The 19,463-nt window shown below is 39.3% G+C and overlaps 1 protein-coding gene across 8 annotated transcripts in view; it reads left to right on the top strand.

Annotated features, from left to right (window-relative positions):
* Positions 1-19,217, top strand: part of LOC129718873 (aminopeptidase A) — a 36,470-nt gene extending 17,253 nt beyond the window's left edge. Inside the window, exons 1-7 of one of the 8 annotated variants that reach the window (XM_055670057.1) lie at positions 8,987-9,036; positions 11,730-12,857; positions 16,573-16,698; positions 16,804-17,703; positions 17,755-18,175; positions 18,250-18,338; positions 18,403-19,217. In XM_055670057.1, the coding sequence (XP_055526032.1) occupies positions 11,959-12,857; positions 16,573-16,698; positions 16,804-17,703; positions 17,755-18,175; positions 18,250-18,338; positions 18,403-19,054 (3,087 nt within the window). In that variant the 5' untranslated portion in view covers positions 8,987-9,036; positions 11,730-11,958 and the 3' untranslated portion in view covers positions 19,055-19,217. Of the gene's footprint in view, positions 1-8,942; positions 9,066-11,729; positions 12,858-16,572; positions 17,704-17,754; positions 18,176-18,249; positions 18,339-18,402 lie in introns of those variants that run through there. The other 7 variants (XM_055670053.1, XM_055670056.1, XM_055670054.1 and 4 more) reach the window with 7 other exon arrangements.
* The last annotated feature ends 246 nt before the right edge of the window (positions 19,218-19,463 follow it).

Genomic DNA, 19,463 nt, shown 5'->3' with positions numbered 1-19,463 from the left:
AAACCCGCTGTTTTAAATAGTCCATACGAAAAGTACAATTTTGGATCACTTTTTCGAGCATTTCGGCTGGTATCTCGCGAATAACGCGTGTAATGTTGTCTTCAAAGGCTGTAATTGTTGTTGGCTTATCCGCATAGACAAGAGACTTAACGTAGCCCCACAAAAAATAATCTAGCTGTGTTAAGGGGTTATATCTACCAAAAAAAAATTAATTTCGCCATTTATTTTTATTGGCCTAAATCATGCTAAAACTATCCAAGAATCAAAATCTACATCGCCCAAGTACAGATCTAAACTCAAATTTCGTTTAAATCAATTTTTACCGAACAACTTTTATACTCCAAAATCACATTTTTCGTTTAATTTGGCGATGCTCGTTGTTCTTTTTATTTCGAGGCTTTGTAAACTAGCAGAAGTTACCAACGATCGTTATCGTGTTTCAAATTTGAAGTATAGAGGTCTCTTCATCAAAATGCGACCGTTATAGCGTCTCTACAGAACGTGTTTACTCACAATTTCCCTTTGCTTAGTCGATCAGCCGTTCTCGTTGTGTACATCCTTTGTTTGAGTTTTTCTATACTTTTTAACTGTGAGTTCTATTCAAAAGTACTTAAATATGAGTGACAAGTTTGAGTTTTGCGTGGGATCGGGCGCCAACTGGGTCAAAGTCGCTAAGCATCGCATGTCCGACATCGCGAAAGAGGCTAGGCGCAGCCCTACATTAGATGACAAAACGGAAGAAGTGGAAAATAAAACCCAGGAAGAACAATTTTACGGTGCAAGGATAGCTGACTGAAGTTAAAAAAAATATTAGGGGCTTTGTTATTGCGATTCTTAAGATTTATAGCATTTTGAAACTTTAAACGCGTTTTTCTCAAAACCATGTTTTCAAAATCGGCGAGCAGTAGAACTGAAAAAGTTTACATCCGATTGACTTGAAATTTTAACTGTAGCTTCTTCATTAGATTATCTAGTGAAGTACACGCGATTTAAGCGATTGATTAACAACAATTAAAGTTATAAACAATCAAAGTCGATTTTTTTTTTGTCGAAACAGAACTTATTTTTTCAAACCGTTGCCGTTTTGCGAAGAAAAATTCTAAAAATATAATCATGTGTACTTCACTAGCGACACTTATGTAGATAATGTAAAAATTTTTGTTTTGGTGATAGGTGGAGTTTGGCACGACTTCTACTGCTCGCCGCGGAACAACTTTAAAAAAATTAGCGGTTCACGGCAATCGCTACACAGCCGTCATTTCGTAACAAAAATAGCAAAAAAATTATTTTTTCTATTCTGCAAGAGTTGCTCCTGTCTGTATGTCCTGTAAAAAAACCCAAATTAATCCACCTAGTGGTGAGACCCAGCCTTTCTCATTCAAACTTATTTTATGTTAAAATAGATTTACACGATTTAAGAGAAAAAATACTCCTTGAAAATTTCTGCTGGTTTCATTTTTCACTCTAAATAAGGAATTTCTGATAGCCAACAACATAACTATACCGAACATTCAAAACCTAACATTCACACACATATGAGCATACGGGTCATTTCATGTCAAGTGTCCGAGGAAATGCATCGACCATCTCCGATTTCGACCAAAATTTGTGAGTCGATGTATTTTGGGCCGAAACTTATAAGTACAAAGTGTTGTATCGATTGGGGGACCCCTCGGCCAATGGCACTGTCTCCACTTTTTGCGAATTTAGCAAAATACCTTTTTTATTTTGAGAATATCTCGGGACCTTGAAGAGCTACAGGTGGTATTGATATATCATTTTGAAGGTTTTAGAGAATCGGACTACGGAATCAATTTTTTTTCTGCAGTGTTACCAACATTACATTTTTTTCGATTCAAAACTTAATTTGCAATTTCCTCAAAATACCCCCCTTTTGATTTTGATTTTGACCACGCCAATGTGTTTAGCAGACAATTTTACATAGGAACACTTATCAGCAAAAAACAAAATGTAGCGTTCCAGAGATACAGCATTTTCAAAATTGCAAAATTTTGGATTTTGTCTACGCACGAAAGCGCTTCCTCATAAATTGTTGTTATCTTAATGGTATCCTAGCAGGCGTTTGTGTAATCGAAGAGTTGTTTCTCAGAGGAGCATCCGTTAATGATGTAACGCAAAAAATCCCGCTCTTTTCTCTCACTTTTAGTATTCAAATTCAAACTGTTTTTTGTTAAATTTACACTTTTGTCCATGATTCGAATTTTGAAAACAACTTGTGACATTGTTAATAACGTGAAAAAAATGCTGATTTCAGATTTCATCTCATAATTTTGCAAATTTACATTCAAGACCACATGTTCAAACAAATCTCCGAACCAGTGCCTTAGATTATCGGTGTTTATTCACGAGTTGATGAATTGAATTATTCTCAGTGTCAGCACATTTATTTTCTGGTGCAACTCCGTAACCAATGCTCACTGCGACAATGCTTGAATTTCGTGTACCATAATCAATGACAAAACAGTGGAACGAATTTCAAAGGCCTTATAAATGATTTTCAGAGAAGTTTCGGTAATTCTCAATCCAAGTAGTGAAAATTTGTTCAGACACTGTACACCGCACGGTACAGTATAAATTGTCGAATGAGGTTGTTTTGATTTTCACTGTTCTGTTTGATTTTTATTATTGACGTTCAAAATAACGACACGAATGTTAAAATCGCTGCTTTTGAATATCATGACAGTGAATATTCTCAGCACTGCTCCGAACGCATCCAAAATATTTTATCATAACCGAATATCTTAATTTGCTCAGATCATAGCACGTCATAGAACAAGTAAGCCTGGAGGTTTGGAAGTTTGTTAAAAAGCTACGTAATTATCTATAGGGGATCTGACTTTGTGACGATATGCTACAGTGGGAGAGAGGGAAGGGGGGTAAAAAAACTAAAAAAAGCTACGTCATTTACGCATGCTTCCTTAGTAGCTAGTAAATCTCATCGCGTAAGCTGTTGTATTGTATTTGGTATTGTTGGATTTAACAGCGACACAAATTTGTTTCAATTACAATCCAATTAAACACACCATATTCAAGAATGAAATGACTCCAGACGTGATGAGACACATTGTAAACAATTTTGAATTAATAGCAAACCTTCAAACATGACCATTTGCCTGTAGGAAAACGGTTTCGAATTAAGTACTTATAAGTTCTGGCTCAAAATACATCGACTCACAAATTTTGGTCGAAATCGGAGTCGATGCATTTCCTCTGACACTTGACATGGAATGAACAACTTTTTTTTCTCACTCACTTTTCTCAGAGATGGCTGGACCGATTTTCATTAAATTAATTGCAAATGGAAGGTCTAGTTGCGCCATAGGTTGCTATTGAATTTCATTGTAATCGGATTTTTAGTTTAGAGGTTATGTATCAAGATGTAAAAATCACGAAACATCAATATCTCAGAAACCACATAACCGATTTCAATAAAACTGATTTCAAATGATCGGGCTGTCTCCAGAACCCTTAACTTTCAAATTTCGTTATGATTAAACATATGGTTCAAAAGTTATGTAAAGAAAAGTTATCCTGAGGTTGTTTAAACTCACTCATTTTTCTCAGAGATGGCTGGACCGATTTTCACAAAATTAGTGTCAAATGAAAGGTTTAGTTACCCCATAGGTTGCTAATAAATTTCATTGCAATCGGATTGTAACTCCGTCCGTTGTTCATAAAAATGTGAAATCATATAATGAAAGTAAACATATTGACTTTCTCCTAACGATCACTGGCTAATTAAAAGGTAGAAAAGTGATCCAAATGGCTGAATGTCATATACTACTCGACTCAGTTCGACGAATCGAGCATTTTCTGCATATATGCATGTATAGGTGTATATGTTTATGTGTGGGTGTGTACGTGTGTATATGCACCTTTTTTTCGCACTCACTTTTCTCAGAGATGGTCTGACCGATTCTTTCTATCTTGGTGTCAAATGAAGGGTCTATTTGCCACTTAGGTTGCTATTGAATTTCATTGTAATCAAATTTGGCGCTCGTCAGAATGAGAAAAACGCTCTTATATCTCAGAAGCTATGAACATAGTTGAATTCAAATGAATGGGATTTTAAACCCTTAAACAATGAATTACATAATGTTTAAACATGTGGTTTGAAAGTTATAGAAAGAAACGTAACCCGCATACTGTTTAAAACTATAGCTACGATCACAATATGTGGCCACAACATCATTTAAATTTGATATTGTACTATTTCAATGTTTGCGGCCTTGCTCGGGATTGAAGTTAAAATCAAAGTCATTTCTATCATTTAACTTTTTGCTTTTTTCTCCTAGAAAGGTGTAGCAATCACTGCAAAAATTGAAGGTTTAAAAGTGCTCAAAAGGGCCGAATGTCGTATACCACTCGACTCGGTTCGACGAGCTGAGCATTTTCTGCATGTGTGTGTGTAATGCTCTCCCAATCTCACTCGATTTTCTCAGAAATTGCTGAACCGATTTCAATGAAGTTAATTGCAAAAGAAAGGTCTAGTTGCCCTATAAGACCCTATTGAATTTTATTGTAATCTGATTTCTAGTTTAGAGGTTATGTATCAAAATGCAAAAATCACGAAACATCAATATCTCAGAAACTACACAACCGATTTTAACAAAATTGGTTTCAAATAAACGGGCAACCTAAAAAACTTTTTATGAAGATTGAGCATGTGGTTCAGAAGTTATGGAAAGAAACGTGTTCTGGAGACTATTTAATCTCACTCATGTTTCTCAGAGATGGCTGGACCGATTTTCATAAAATCAGTGTCATATGGAAGGTCTTATTGCCCCATAAGACCCTAATGATTTTTTGCAAACGAATTATTTCTTTGCCTGTTATGTTTAAAAATGTGAAGTCCAGCTTAAAAAGAAACATATTACGAAGACTTCTTGGACTCACTCACTTTTCTCAGAGATGGTTGACCCGGTTTCCACAGAATTAGTATCAAATGAAAGGTCTAGCTGCCTCATAACACCCTATTGAGTTTTGCTGTAATCGGACTGTAACTTCGTCTGTTTGATTTGATTTGATTTTTATTAGAGAGCCTTTAACCTGAGGGGTCATTCAGCTCTACACCCAACGCAAACGGGGAACATTTTATAACTTTAGGGCAATTTTTTATTACTTATTGTGTCTTATGACTGCGCATTATACACAAAAAGTAACAAACAAAAAGTAATAAAAATTATGACGGGCACACGCTTGTATGTGTTTCTGCAGGAGAACATACAGCCAAGCACCGCAATGCATCTGTTAGCAAGACTTCACTCGCTGCATTTGTATTGATGCAACGATCAGATTCATTTTTGCTTCCCTTCATCCACACATAATGAGAATCTCACCCGTCAACCTCAAATGTCTAATTAGAAACACTTTCGTTCCGTCCCCCAGTGTTGACATGAAATGAAAATATGTTATACTGTCTGAACAGAGTTGCCGAAGTTGCGAATATTGTTCTGGATGGGCACGAGTTTTGTATTTTCAAACAGGTGCAAATGAGTTCCCATGAACCAATGAGTATGTGTTTTGAATAGCTTGCAAGTAAGCGAATGTTTTTGTTTTTCTCTAACGCAGTTTACAGATCGTGATGTCATTTAAAGACGCATTTCAAGTCTTTGAAATCATCAACGTTTGCATACTCTATGACGGGGAAAATGCTGCTTGGCAGCTCCTGTCATATTCTTTCTCTACTCCGTATGCATGCAACGAGCGAACTAATACACGCTCACCGGATGAATTGGAGATTGAAGAAACTTGTAACATGTGCAACATATGCGACGGTGTGTGATTTTTTTTTACTTGAGATGGAAAGGGAGCAGTTTATGACAGAAAAAATCTTGCATGTGGTTGAACGACCATTATCAGATGGTCGTACTCCCGTAACACGTGCTAAATATATGACAGTATGTGTTGTTACTTGACTGGGGAAGAATTTTATTGCCTTTTTAGTAATAGGTTTGTTACCTTAAAGGCAGTTTTGCGCTATTGCTTCTAAGGTAATAAGGAAAAGTTTTGCGTGTATAACTTCGTCTGTAATGTATCGAAATGTGAAAATCACGAAACTTCATTATCTTAGAAACTACACAACCGATTTGAACAATATTGATATCAGATGAACGTGCTAGTTAAGGGTTAGCTGATGAATTATGTTTGAACACGTGGTTTCAAAGTTTGGCTGCCCTAAACGTTACCCTTTCATTTGATTGTAATCAAACTTAAGCAACCGTTATGTTTTAATTTGTAAAACAACGAAAGTATATTATCTCAAGTATTACACGTCATACAAACGAGTCATCTCTCAAACTTACAAATAACAAACTTCATATCAATTTGATATGTGGTTCAAAAGTTTTGGAGAGAAAAGAAATTCAAAGACTATTCAAAACTATACCTGCTTTGATCAATATATATGGCCTCAACGTGATTTAAATGTGGTATCGTACTATCTAAACGTTCCCGGTATCGCTCGTGAATAAATTGTTCGAAATTTAGAGTCATTTATTTCATTTCGCTATTTCTTAAGCACTAACATTACGTCAAATTTCATATTTTATACTTTAATTACAACTTCAATATTTTAGAATCCAAAGAGTGAATATACCGTTATTGGATAAAAAACCCAAATATCGAAGTTTAAGCTTCTAAGACATCTGCTTACGAAAGAAATTGATTGTGACAATTTTTGCACTGCATCAGGGATTCTTAATTTTTTTTTGTCCGCGTACCCCTTGGTTATATTTTCCAAATCAATTGTACCCCCTGGGTTGATTTGTTCACGCAGAGTGAAAAAAAGAAAGTAGTGATAAATCATGTTGTGGTACACTAGTCGAGGACAAAATTCAAATTGGACAATAGTTTGTTTGATTATTATAGTCATATTTTAGGAGCAAGATTGAAAAAAAAAATAGTATTATAGAGAAAAATTGCTTTGTTCGCCATAACTTTTTTTTCGCGTACCTCCTGAAGGCCTTCGCGTAACCCCGGAGGTACGCGTAACCCAGTTTGAGAACCGCTGCACTACCTGTTCATTTTTCCATCGGTCCAAAAAGTGAAAATTTGACCGTTTTAAGGCTTCTCATCCCGAACTCCGAACCTTTATGCTGCCTCAGTAGTGGAGCAATAACGGCAGTCTGGCGACACACACTGAGAAGTGAGAAGAACCGCGCTGCTCCTGAGACATGGTGACCAACCACAGAGCAAGTGATTTGTTTGATTTAAAGGCAGCCATAGGCGCAACCCGCTGCAATCCGCTGTTACTGCTGAGTGCTGATATCTGCTGCTACTGCTGTCAACGTTGTGGACGGTCTAGCCAGCTTACCTTCCGACTAATGAATGTAGCTGATTTTACCAGAAACACTCTTTTATAGCCGAAGGTTGCTACGAAATAGGCCACGCCTTTCTGTTTAGTTTCACCATTCTCTAATGTTCTTTAGAGGAATTATTCCACAATTCGCATTTGATTTTTGTATACAGCGAATAAACACCGATGGTGCTCTCACATACGCAACGATTTTAACCCGTATCGTATTGCGGTTTGTAACATCAAGCGATTTCGTTTGCTCGCTGTTGCGTGTTGCACCATGTTGCAACTAAGCAGCTGGGAGACGACGAAATTCTGTTCATGTTGATTAATTGAATCGACTTCAATTTATTCCTGTAAAGTCGAATTAATCACCTTTGTTAAGGCGTTCTAACAGAACAGGGCAGTTTGTTGTTCGAAATCGGTTATGCTGATCGCAGCCTTTGTGCTGCCCCAACAGTGGGGGGGATTAGATAAATAAATAAAGTAAATTTTTTGATTGCGACAGCATTTGATTGCTAGGATCCAGCACAGAATGCTTGTGTCGTTGCAAAAAAGTTATTAACCTTCAATTGCTTGTTAATTTGCCTTGAGAAAGGCATTTTGCTGTTCAAAATCTGTAAAAACTTTTTTCGCATTCAGTAAATAAGACGGCCGCGACAGATTGTGTTTTCTTGGATTCAGCACAGAATGTGTTGTTGGCAAGATAAAGCAAAACTTTATTGCGGGAATAAGGCCGAAGCCCTTAACTGGCATATCGAGACGTTTGGTACTACCTCGCTGCTGCTTAGATACGTGATGTGATTAGTTTACTGGAGCAACCCACTGCTGCTACTTCCGCAATTCGCTACGATGCGGCTAACTAGTTATGCTATTCTGTCGACCTTTCTAGGGGAAGGCAGCAAGTGACCAATCAGAGGACTAATCTTCGTTTCAACAAGACTTGACGATTTTCAATAGTAGTTCGCCTAATCAATCAACACTTTTATACTTTTGGGTGGATTTGTGTATAATTTTCCAATCAATTGCTACAAGAAACAAGGAAATCGGTTGAAGACAAACCGATTTATAAGCATTTAAAAAGGGACATTTTTCGTCCCCTTTTCGTTTAGAGTTTTCCTATTTACATCCCTATGTGGTAGGCTAAAGAAAATCGTAATTCTACGTCAAAAAAAAAACTAATAGCACGAAATGACAACAACAAACATCTGTGCAAAAATGGTTGATTTAAATGGTTGCCTGTTGGAACATAAATACTTTAAAATGACATTCTAATGTTGCATTGACCCTTTGGCAATGATTAAGTTTTTTTTTCACTTTGCCGGCAAAAAATACTTGACCACAAACTTGTTTGTTGTGATTTTTCGGTTTTCGAAAACCGAATTATGAACTATTCATTTAACAATTATTATCAAACTATTGAATTAAATTTTTGTTTGTGTTTCAACTAATTTCGACCGTTGGTTGGGGTAATGCTTAATTGAACATTCCAACACCAGTGGCAGCCACTCACTGTGTTGATCAGACAGCTTGTTTACATACTTATTCCGTCGCGTTGATCGCTGTTTACCACGAGCTCAGCGGATGAACCCGTCCAGTTCATTCCAACAGCGAGCCATTGTTAGCTATACCGAACCGATCAGTATCGAGTTGATGTTTGTCGTGATTGTATCGCATTTCGCAGGGTCTCCGCGTTCGTTGTATTCTACTGTAATCACGTAAGCGTGTTTGATAAGAGCGAACATTTGTTGGTGTTATTGTTTTCTTCTTCTTGACAAATTCGGTGTGCAAAATCGGCTAGAAGAATATTGGGAATGCTTTTGGGCACTGGTCGGTTTGGGATCGTTGGTCCGTTTTACGTGAGAACGGCGCCGCTGCTGTTGCGAAGAAGGAAAACCTCGCAAACCAGAAGAATGGTGATACGAAATTTGGTTAGCAAAACACTGCTGGCGAATTCTGGCGTGTTATGTTGTGCCAAAAAAATAAAAGAAGAAAAGGGGACATATAAAGGTGCAAAAGAAACGAACCGGTTTGAAGTTTGAAGTTTTTGTTTGACCCGTATAGCGATGTGGTTTTATTGGTCAAAGGGAATATTTGGGGAAAGTACGATGCGAGTGACCAGAATTAATTGCGTTCTGCTGAAGCGTCACTTGGAAATATGAGTGTGTACTATTTGCGACCTCGATTATTGGTATGAGAAATGTTGACGGAAAATGGGAATTGCAGATTTATTAAATAAGATTGAGATTTTATGAAACTGTGTGTACGTGCTAATATTTTTTGTTACTAGAAGAAAATTAGTTAAATTTATCTTTAGTCAGACTGTTATCAGTCGATTTGACAGACTTTCGTCTTTAAGAATAGGTACAACCTTTCTTTTGTAGTTATTTGACAGTTGAGTGATTGAAAACCACACAAGAAACTGACATGTACTTGGAAAAAATAATTGAAAGCTGATATTCAATATTCATACAGTGGGTTTTGAAAAATGCAAAACTTGTTGCCAATTTTAAAATGACAAAATAAAATTCTGAGGAAAAGAAATGTTTATAAGAACTGTGTATTTGGCGTTATTCCTTTCATTAGAGGTCAACGCCACATTTTCCGGTTAATGGATTAACGATTAGTTGACCGAAGTATTCTTTTGAGTTTTTATACCCACCACTGCTGAAAAATAAAGCTAATATTAACTTGTTTTGCTTCGAGGGTTGAACTGAAATAATAATAATAAAAATAATATGTTTTGCGTATGATGTGGATTCGGATGACATCGATAATCACGTTTATTGTATCGCGTTACCGTCATTATTTAAAGTTCCCCGATAATGACGGAAAGTACACTATTCGCCGCTTATCGTTTGTTTGTGAGTTGACTATGAAGCTACCAGAAGGGAGTGAAATTAGTTTTGAACATGACGGCAAAATCACTCGAAACTGAATTTCCGAGCTTGCCGTTTCTTCCTAGGTTACATTGTCCAATGCAATAGGAAGTGCAATTATTTTAATGTTCATAGCATTAACAAGATTTATTGAAATTGCTCAATTTCATTACGTTGAATTTTTGTTTACCACCACTGTGCCAGTCACTTGCTAAGTGACCTAGCCTTTCGACTTCCGGTAGAGTTGCAAACGTAGCTTTGCGCAAAAAAATAGTATTTGAATCCCTATTAAGAAACCGCGTGTCAAATAATTTCCAATATTATTCAAGTCGCCATGTAATAACTTTCTCACATCAATGAATCAAGTGTTACGACCTGGGGTTTCGCTTTTAGTGACCCACAATCGTCTTGTTTCGAACATTCAAACTGTCCGGCGTACGACTTGCTCGTAATTGCACTCGAAGGCCGGCGTCGGGGTTTGCTGAAAGCGAAATCAGCCGAAACAGTCGCCAGGCTTGACAGTGGTGGAACTTATGACAATTTTCCAGTCACTCGTCATCACTCACATCGGAAGAATCATGCCGAACGAGGTCCCAAGAAGTGTGGCTTGAGTAGAATGTGTAACATTCACACGTCGATATGCTAATTTCCTGGCGATACGAGGTTCGTCAAGCGAATCGGTTGAAAGTCGGGTCACGTAGCTCTTTGTAAATCGTCGGTGAGCATTCGAAACGTGAATGGCGAACGGGCGTTTTTGGACAGACCTCGCCTTTGTGCAAAGTGACGGCCAATGTCAGGTGATTCAATGATTCTTGCACTGTCGATGACGATGGTGAAATTCAGTTGATTGCGGAATGATTGCCTGCTGTGATTATGTAGTGGGTTAGAATTGAAAATAGGCTGGAACTGCAGTGTGTCGAACATAGCTTTTTTTGTAGTATTCAAAATCGGAACGACAATCCATTCCGTACTGAAGTTTGATCTGAATTGAATTCGGAAAAAATATGTGAAGAACCATTACAGCATAAAACCCTACTGAAAGAGAATTGTCCGGTTTAAACACAAGAAAATATCTTTGAGTTTTCCAGTTAAACTTCGGTTCGATGACAAACATTATTCTCGAGGACTGGATTAGAAAAGCCTACCATCTAATTGTGTGAATATAGCCGCTATTGAATTGGTTAACAATTATAACTTTTGAGTTTGTAATAGAATAATAGTTGCAGAAAAACACCTTACCTTGCCACAGTCATGGCTCGCATCTGGGTTATTAGTAACATGCATCTACTTACTGATTTTATTCCAATACCGCTCGTTCCATCCGAAGGCAGTGAATCTGTTTTTTTTTCCTCATCTATGCAGTGAATCTGTTTTGTTTCTCGCGCAGCATAAAAGCGTGCGATTGGGTGGCTAATAAAGCCTCATCAAGTTCTCTCCATTCGATACCAAAACTGCTGGTTTATTAGACAACCGCAACTAACCAACCAAACCACCTGTCGCCCTTGTGCCGCATTGATGCCGTTGCTCTCTAGCCGATTCTGCATTGCACTATAAAACATCAAGCAGTTTAGTAATTGTCTAATCTGGGAGAAACAGTAATCGTCGTAAATCAACAAAAGCGCATTCAATCGAAATCAGCGCCAGGTTTGAATTGCGCGCCTTTTCTTGTTCTCGCGAAAATGAGTGAATGATTACGACCGGAGAGAGCTACTAATTTCTCTCAGTTCCATTCGGTCAGTGTGTTGTAAGTTTGTTCAACGGATGAAAATGACGGTCAAACTGCAAACGGTTGGACCACCTCCGATTCGACCGGCGTCACATTTGTCAGCCGCCAGTTCAGGCCATCGAAGTTCAATGATGTCCTCGAATGCATCGCTGGAGGCAGCCAGCGAGAGCAAACGGCGCTCAATTCTGATTCTCTCGCTGCTAGCGGTGAGCGCGTTTTTGTTTGTGCTCTGCCTCTGTCTGTTATCTGCGCTGGTGCTGGTCGGCAAAAGCTTGTCGGCACATCACTCTAGTCCCCTGCTCTCAGCGTATCTCAGCCGTATGTCAAACGGAGCCGGGTCGACAACAACAACTGGCACAACAACAGTGTCTGTCAAAAAAACCGGCAAAAGCATTGATCATTTTAATCGTCCTGCTTTGTTTGACGAAGATACGGGAACGTCTGATAAGGCTGAAGAAGAGGTCAATCGAACTGCAATCGTACTACCTAACTCAGTGTACTCGGGAACGACAATGAACAACGTGTTGAAAATAGGCTCCAAGGTGGTGGAAAAGTTAAACTTTCGACTGCCGCGACATGTGAAACCAAGGCACTACGAGCTGCGCTTACATCCGGATCTGGAACAGCAAACATTTTCTGGTCAGGTCGGAATCGACATCACGGTAAGCGAACCGACAAACTACATCGTGGTGCACAGTAATCAGCTTGCAATCAACGAAACGGCAGTGAAAAGATTGCTTCCGGATCGCTCGGAAGTGCCGGTTGTGGTGAAGCAGGCCTATGCCTTCGACCCGCATCAGTACTGGGTGGTTGAAACGGATCCCATTGAAATGGGGGAGTATAGGCTGAGTATGAATTTCAGCGGCAGTTTGGCGAACCGGATTGTGGGATTCTACAGCAGCAGCTATCGGGACAAAAGTACTAACACCACCAGGTAGGAATGACTTTCGTTTAGAATCAAGCTTGCTTAGTTCTTTACTTGCTATTTGTGTAATGTAGGTTTACAAGTGATATGCTCAGTGCAATCTTATCTTACCAGCTGGTTTAATTGAAACACATCCCTAACAAGCATACAAGTGTGAAAACGTTTCAAATTGTGAGCGCGAAACAGCGACGTGCATTGTTTCGGTAAAATTGATGCTTGGGAATTTTATTTACTGTTAAGAAATTTTATTAATAGCGAATTTTTTTGTTCCTCGGAGTCGGTGGAAATCTACGCAGAAATAGAGAAATGATATCACGATTTACGATGCAAGAAAGAGATGCCAAATAGCCTCAGCTGGGCTCTGCGAATAAAGAAAGAGGGGGGAACCACAAGTAATACAATCAGGGCGGCCAATACGTAGGCGGGTTAAGAGACGGCAATCAGCCGGATTTTTACTGTCGGGCCAACAAAGAGTTGACAGTTTGAACCTTCTTAGACTACCAAAAGTATTTTTAAGCAATACGATATCCCAAGAATCCCGTCGAAGTACATCAATAGTAGGGAGAAAAAGTACATCAACTAATATTTCTCAATCTGAACCGACAAGCTTATCAGCAATTTCATTGCCACAGATTCCAGAGTGTCTGGAAACCCAGCAGAGAGTGACTTTCTAAACAATAGATGTTAGTTCGGTCTTAGTTAGCCAAAAATGGGAGGCCGAATCAGATGTTAAAGTATGCAGGCAACTTGCTGAATCGCTGAAGAAGCATAAATATAAAATGATCCAAAAATAAGCTCAGAAGAGCGAAAATCCATTGTAAAGGCCAGAAAAGGCTAAATAGAAAATGATTCCAGATTAAGCTCAGAATGACCATAAACGCCTTCGAAAGGTCAGAAAAAGCTAATATAGAAAATGATCCCAAATAAGCTCAGAATGGCCAAAAACGCTTTCTGAAGGCCAGAAAAAGCCAAAATAGAAAATGATCCCAAATTAAGCTCAGAATGGTCAAACTTTCTAAAGGCCAGAAAAAGCCGAAATAGAAAATGATCCCAAATTAGGCTCAGAATGACCAAAAACGCTTTCTAAAGGCCAGAAAAAACCAAAATAGAAAATGAACCCAAATTAAGCTCAGAATGGCCAAAAACGCTTTCTAAAGGCCAGAAAAAGCCAAAATAGAAAATGATCCCAAATTTAGCTCAGAATGGCCAAAAACTATTCTAAAGGCCAGAAAAAGACAAATAGAAAATGATCCCAAATTAAGCTCAGAATGGCCAAAACCGTCTTCTAAAGGTCAGAAAAAGCCAAAATTAAAAATGATCCCAAATTAGACTCACAATGGCCAAAAACCACTTCTAAAAGTCAGAAAAAATCAAAATAGAAAATGATCCCAAATTAAGCTCACAATGGCCAAACCGTCTTCTAAAGGCCAGAAAAAGCCAAAATGGAAAATGATCCCAAATTATGAATGGCCAAAAACCACTTCTAATGAATGATTCCAAATCAGGCTCAGAATGACCAAAAACCTTCTAAAGGTCAGAAAGAGCCAAAATAGTATCTTTGTAACGGGGTAACGAAACAATCGTAAGACCACGCGGTCAGCTGACAGTCCGATGATGGTTCGTTGACAGGGCTAACGGAAGTATAGATCAAGAGAGATAAAGAGGGAGAAGATGTAGAGAGAAAAGAAGAATTAAAGTCGAGAGTGAAAAACGAAGAGATTGATTACACGCTATAATTCGATTCGCTAAAAGTGAAAAATATTGAACAATATTGTTAGAAGCGGAATTGACGCTCTAAGTAATCAACTTAAAAAAAGGTTTAATTCGTTGTCATCGAGTCTAACGGAAAACTTATTTTGTTGGTGAGGAAGTAGAATAGAATTTAAATTATGCAGAAATTAAAAACGGTTGAACTTACAGTTTCTATTGGAAGGAAATGTTACGGTGGATAGGTGGTAGTAGAGTAAGGATAAACCAAATGTAAGTGAAGGAAATTATAATAAAAAACAAAAGAATAATTGAAAATTATAGCTTTTAACGCTCGTCGATTAAACACATTAATCGGACTTTTTCGCACGCTTGAAAGATGGACCTTTTTCTCTTCAACAGTCTTGCAGCCTGGTTTCTGATTGTGTGTTTCCAATGCATACCTTAAACTTCCTGTCTTCCTGAAAAAATCGAATGAAGAGACCCATGCGGCCTTTAGTGCCTTATACTTCCAAGAATTTCAACATAGGGTAACACCATGTGCTATCGAAGGCTTTCGACAAATCGAGCGAAGCGAGACACAGTCACCATGAATGCCTTGTTGAAGGTAGTAAACCTGTATATAAGAGAAATGACACTCATTCACCGTTAAGGCAACTGTCAACATCAAAACGGATAACGGTAATGCAAAATTATACAGCTCGCCCGCTTCGATGTTGACAGTTGCCTTAAAGGTGAGTGTCTTGGCGACTCTCTGATGTATAGGGCTAAGGCTGACTAAGGCTGACTAGCCGCTTCATATTAAGAGCACGCTAAGAAGTCCTCGGTTTCTTTGTTTGGGCGAAAAACTGTCTATTGAGAAGGTCTTTGGAAAGACGCCGGTTTATTGTCTTCTCAAGTACTTTTCTAATGCAGTTAACCAAAGTGATGGGTATATTACTATCAGCCACACTTCGATCTTCTCCTGGCTCGGAAACAGGAACCACCAGTCCAATTTTCCAATCAGGAGGAATTCCTCCTGAGGGGGTATCCAATGACGTCAGGCCTTGACGATGAGCCGTTAACTCTGCGTAAGGCCCGTTCGAGTTCCGGAATACTAAAATCTATATTGAATGAAAGCTCAAAGTTTGTTACAAATTCAATTTCAATTCCAGCTAATGTTCGGAAATAGAGGAGGGATATCTGGTTCTTGATTTCGTTCTTGATTCGGTTTTTGTTTTCGATTTTAATGGGAGCTCTGCTACCGTTGCCATTGAGACGATTTACTGTATCCCATAATTCCTCGGAAGAAGTTTCTGGATTTATGGCCAATTTAAGTTTTCCCAGCGATCAGACTTAGCCCTAGTAATTGCCTCCCTAGCAGCTCCTCTGGCTGTTTCAAACTCTTCTAATTTCAAGGATTTTTGGCGGCCTTCGTTAGAAATCTTTTGAAGAGCTCTCAACTTTTTTCGACGGGGCTACTTCAAGTGTGGTAGATGTTAAAGATCCAGGAGAGGAGGGGGGATCATTAGAAAAACGAAGAATTATCATTTAAACGAAGACCTATCGGCCAATTCATATTTCCACCTGGGCTGAACTGCAGAGATAGGACAGGTACGGTTGAAAGTGACTATATTAGTGATCGCTGCCACAAGAATCACTTTCCATGATTTCCTTGTCGAAAAAGTCTTCTAGCAAAATTTAACCTCAATTGGACTTCAAGAAGTGTGTAAGGGCGCACTTTCCTGATCAATTTAAAAAAGCACAGATAATTGTTAGAAAAATGTCCGATATCGATTTTATTCTAGAAAATGTCTCATAAAAGCATGAAACGTCGAGATATGGTGTTAAGAAATTCTGTTCTATGTTTCGGCCAAATCAAAAATGACAATTTAAAAAAAATAAATTATCCCATGTTGCATGGAACTGCTTATCTGATCTTTTCTGTCTGTTCGATTTATAGACATTTTTCAATAGCAACTGTTTAACCAGAAAAGTAACGTATTCATTCTATTTCCTTTTTTTTTCATTTCAACAGGAAAATCGCCACATCCAAGTTCGAACCGACTTTCGCTCGCCAAGCCTTTCCATGTTTCGATGAGCCGCAGCTGAAGGCAACCTACACCATTAGCTTGGTACATCCAAACACCAACAACTATCATGCACTGTCCAACATGAATGTCGAGCAAACGCTCGAAAACGTTCCGTCTACTGGCTTCAATACTACCGTGTTTAACCCCAGTGTTCCGATGAGTACGTATCTGGTGGCGTTTATTGTGAGTGATTTCCAGCACGAGATGGTAGAGATCACACCCACAATAGGTGATCCATTTGAGCTGCGCGTCTACGCCACCCCTATTCAGATGAATAACGTGCGTTTTGCTCGTGATACAGCTGAGAAGGTGATTCAACATTATATAAATTATTTTAACATATCATATCCACTGCCAAAGCTGGACATGGCCGCCATTCCGGATTTTGTTTCTGGTGCCATGGAAACATGGGGATTGGTGACGTATCGCGAAACTAGCATCCTGTATAACCAAGAAACAAGTTCCACGGCTAACAAGCAGCGAGTTGCCGAGGTAATTGCCCACGAGCTGGCACACATGTGGTTTGGGAATCTGGTCACGATGAAGTGGTGGAACGAGTTGTGGCTTAACGAAGGATTCGCCAGTTATATTGAGTACAAGGGAGTTGATAGTGCCTATCCAGAGTGGGGTATCATGGAACAGTTTACGATTGATAATTTGCACGGCGTGCTAACCTTAGATGCTACGATTGGTTCTCATCCGATTGTGGTCAAGGTGGAAACCCCAAATCAAATAACGGAAATTTTCGACACGATCACGTACTCCAAGGGTGCATCGGTGATTCGAATGCTGGAGGACTTCGTTGGTGAAACAGTGTTCAAAGCTGGAGTGACCGCCTACTTGGACAAACTTAAGTACGGGAACGGAGTATCGGAAGATTTAATGGAAGAGCTAGATGAACTGTACAGTGATCCTGATGATTCAACGGTCACTGTATCTTCGGTTATGGATACCTTCACAAAGCAGAAAGGATTTCCAGTTGTTACCGTTGAAATCGTTGGGAGTCAATTCCACCTTTCGCAGTCCCGATTCCTTGCCGATCCGGAAGCAAACGACACTGAAGTTTCGGAGTTCGGGTATGTAGCTATTTCTTTGTTAACACCAATTCTAAACAGACATTATTGCAGTTACAAATGGTACATTCCGCTCACATATATAACTGCGAGTCAACCAGCGCAGACGCAACGCAAGTGGTTTCCTAGTTCGAGAGAGAAGGTGTACATTGACATGGATACTCCGAATTCATGGATCAAGCTAAATCTCGGGCAGGTCGGCTATTACCGTGTCAACTATCCCACCGCTATGTGGGAGCAGTTTAGTAATGATCTTGCGGTCAATGTGAATGCTTTCAACATTGGAGATCGAACTGGGCTGTTGAATGATGCATTTGCGTTGGCCGATGCCTCGTTACTGCGGTACGATGTGGCACTTGGGTTAACCAAATTCCTGCGGAGCGAGACGGAGTACGTTCCGTGGGCAACAGTTTCCAGCAAGCTGAAGTCAATCCGAAACCTGATCTACGATTACGAATCGTATGATGATTTAATGGTAGGTATTGTTTGGTCTTTGAGTTTGAAGTTGAGAGAGAGAGAGCGAAAAGTAATTCATTGCCACTTTCACAGGCTTATACTCGTAATCTCGTGGTAGACGCATATGAAGCCGTTGGATGGGATGTTCCGGAAGAGCAAGACAATCGGGATCATATGAAGAAGTGAGTAGAATTGCTCAGACTGCAAAATGGAGATAAAATTGGAGCTACTTTTGTTTTTTTTTAGTCGGCTTCGGGCCACTATCCTAGATCTGGCCTGCTCATTCGACTACGAACCGTGCCTTGAAGTAGCCTATTCGAAGTTCCAGGAGTGGTTACAAAACGGAACGGTTATCCACCCGGATGTGCGTTCGGTAGCATACTTTTACGGAGTGCAGAAATCTAGAACCGAAGAATGGCGTATGGTGAAGGAACGATACCGCACGGAAACCGATGCCAACGAAAAGTCCAAGCTGATGAGTGCCTTGACGGCACTCCCCAATGCCAGAGTGTTGGCCGCTTTCTTGGAAGATGCCTGGGACCCGACACTGGTACGAGAGCAGGACCATCTGAGTTGTATTCAGAGCGTTGCTGCCAATAAGGCAGGAGAAGCGGTGGCGTGGGATCACGTGCGAGAAAACTGGGACCGACTGGTAGAGCGGTTTACACTAGGCGAAAGGAACCTTGGTCGAATGATTCCGTCCGTTACCGGTCGGTTTTCAACCAAGGTGCGACTGCAGGAGCTCGAGGACTTCTTCCGGCGGAATCCGGATGCAGGAGCTGGAGCCACCGCTAGGGTACAGGCTTTGGAAAACATTTCAAACAACATCAAGTGGCTGGACCGGAACCAACAAATCATTGCCGAGTGGTTAAAAGTAGATGCGGTACCGGCTCGTTAGAAGTTTATTTTGAGTTGGTTTGTTTTTCGTTTTAACCGAAAGTGAATTGTGATTAGATATTAACGATGCAGTTTTGTGAAGTGGATGGATAGCAATCTACTTAAATTAAAAACGAATGCATAAATAATACTTGGTGGCGATGAAGCGACACCCTAAACTATTACCTGATATTTTAATCAATTTTTAACATGCTGAGAGAAGCCAAAATTAAAAAGAACTTTTTCTCATTCTACTCCCCATTTTTCAACAATAGATAAATTATTTGGAAGTTTTATGTCGAATTAGTTTTTGCGGTAGAGTTACACCGGGCTACTTTAGAACTATTTTTTCGTGTAGTTTGAAAACAACAACAACAAATACCAATGGTGTCAAATGCCATACGAAAAAAAAAATCACAGGAGGGTTGTGT

Source organism: Wyeomyia smithii, chromosome 1, assembly GCF_029784165.1.
Source record: "Wyeomyia smithii strain HCP4-BCI-WySm-NY-G18 chromosome 1, ASM2978416v1, whole genome shotgun sequence".
NCBI lineage: Eukaryota > Metazoa > Arthropoda > Insecta > Diptera > Culicidae > Wyeomyia > Wyeomyia smithii.
This window is presented reverse-complemented; position numbering and strand designations above follow the sequence as displayed.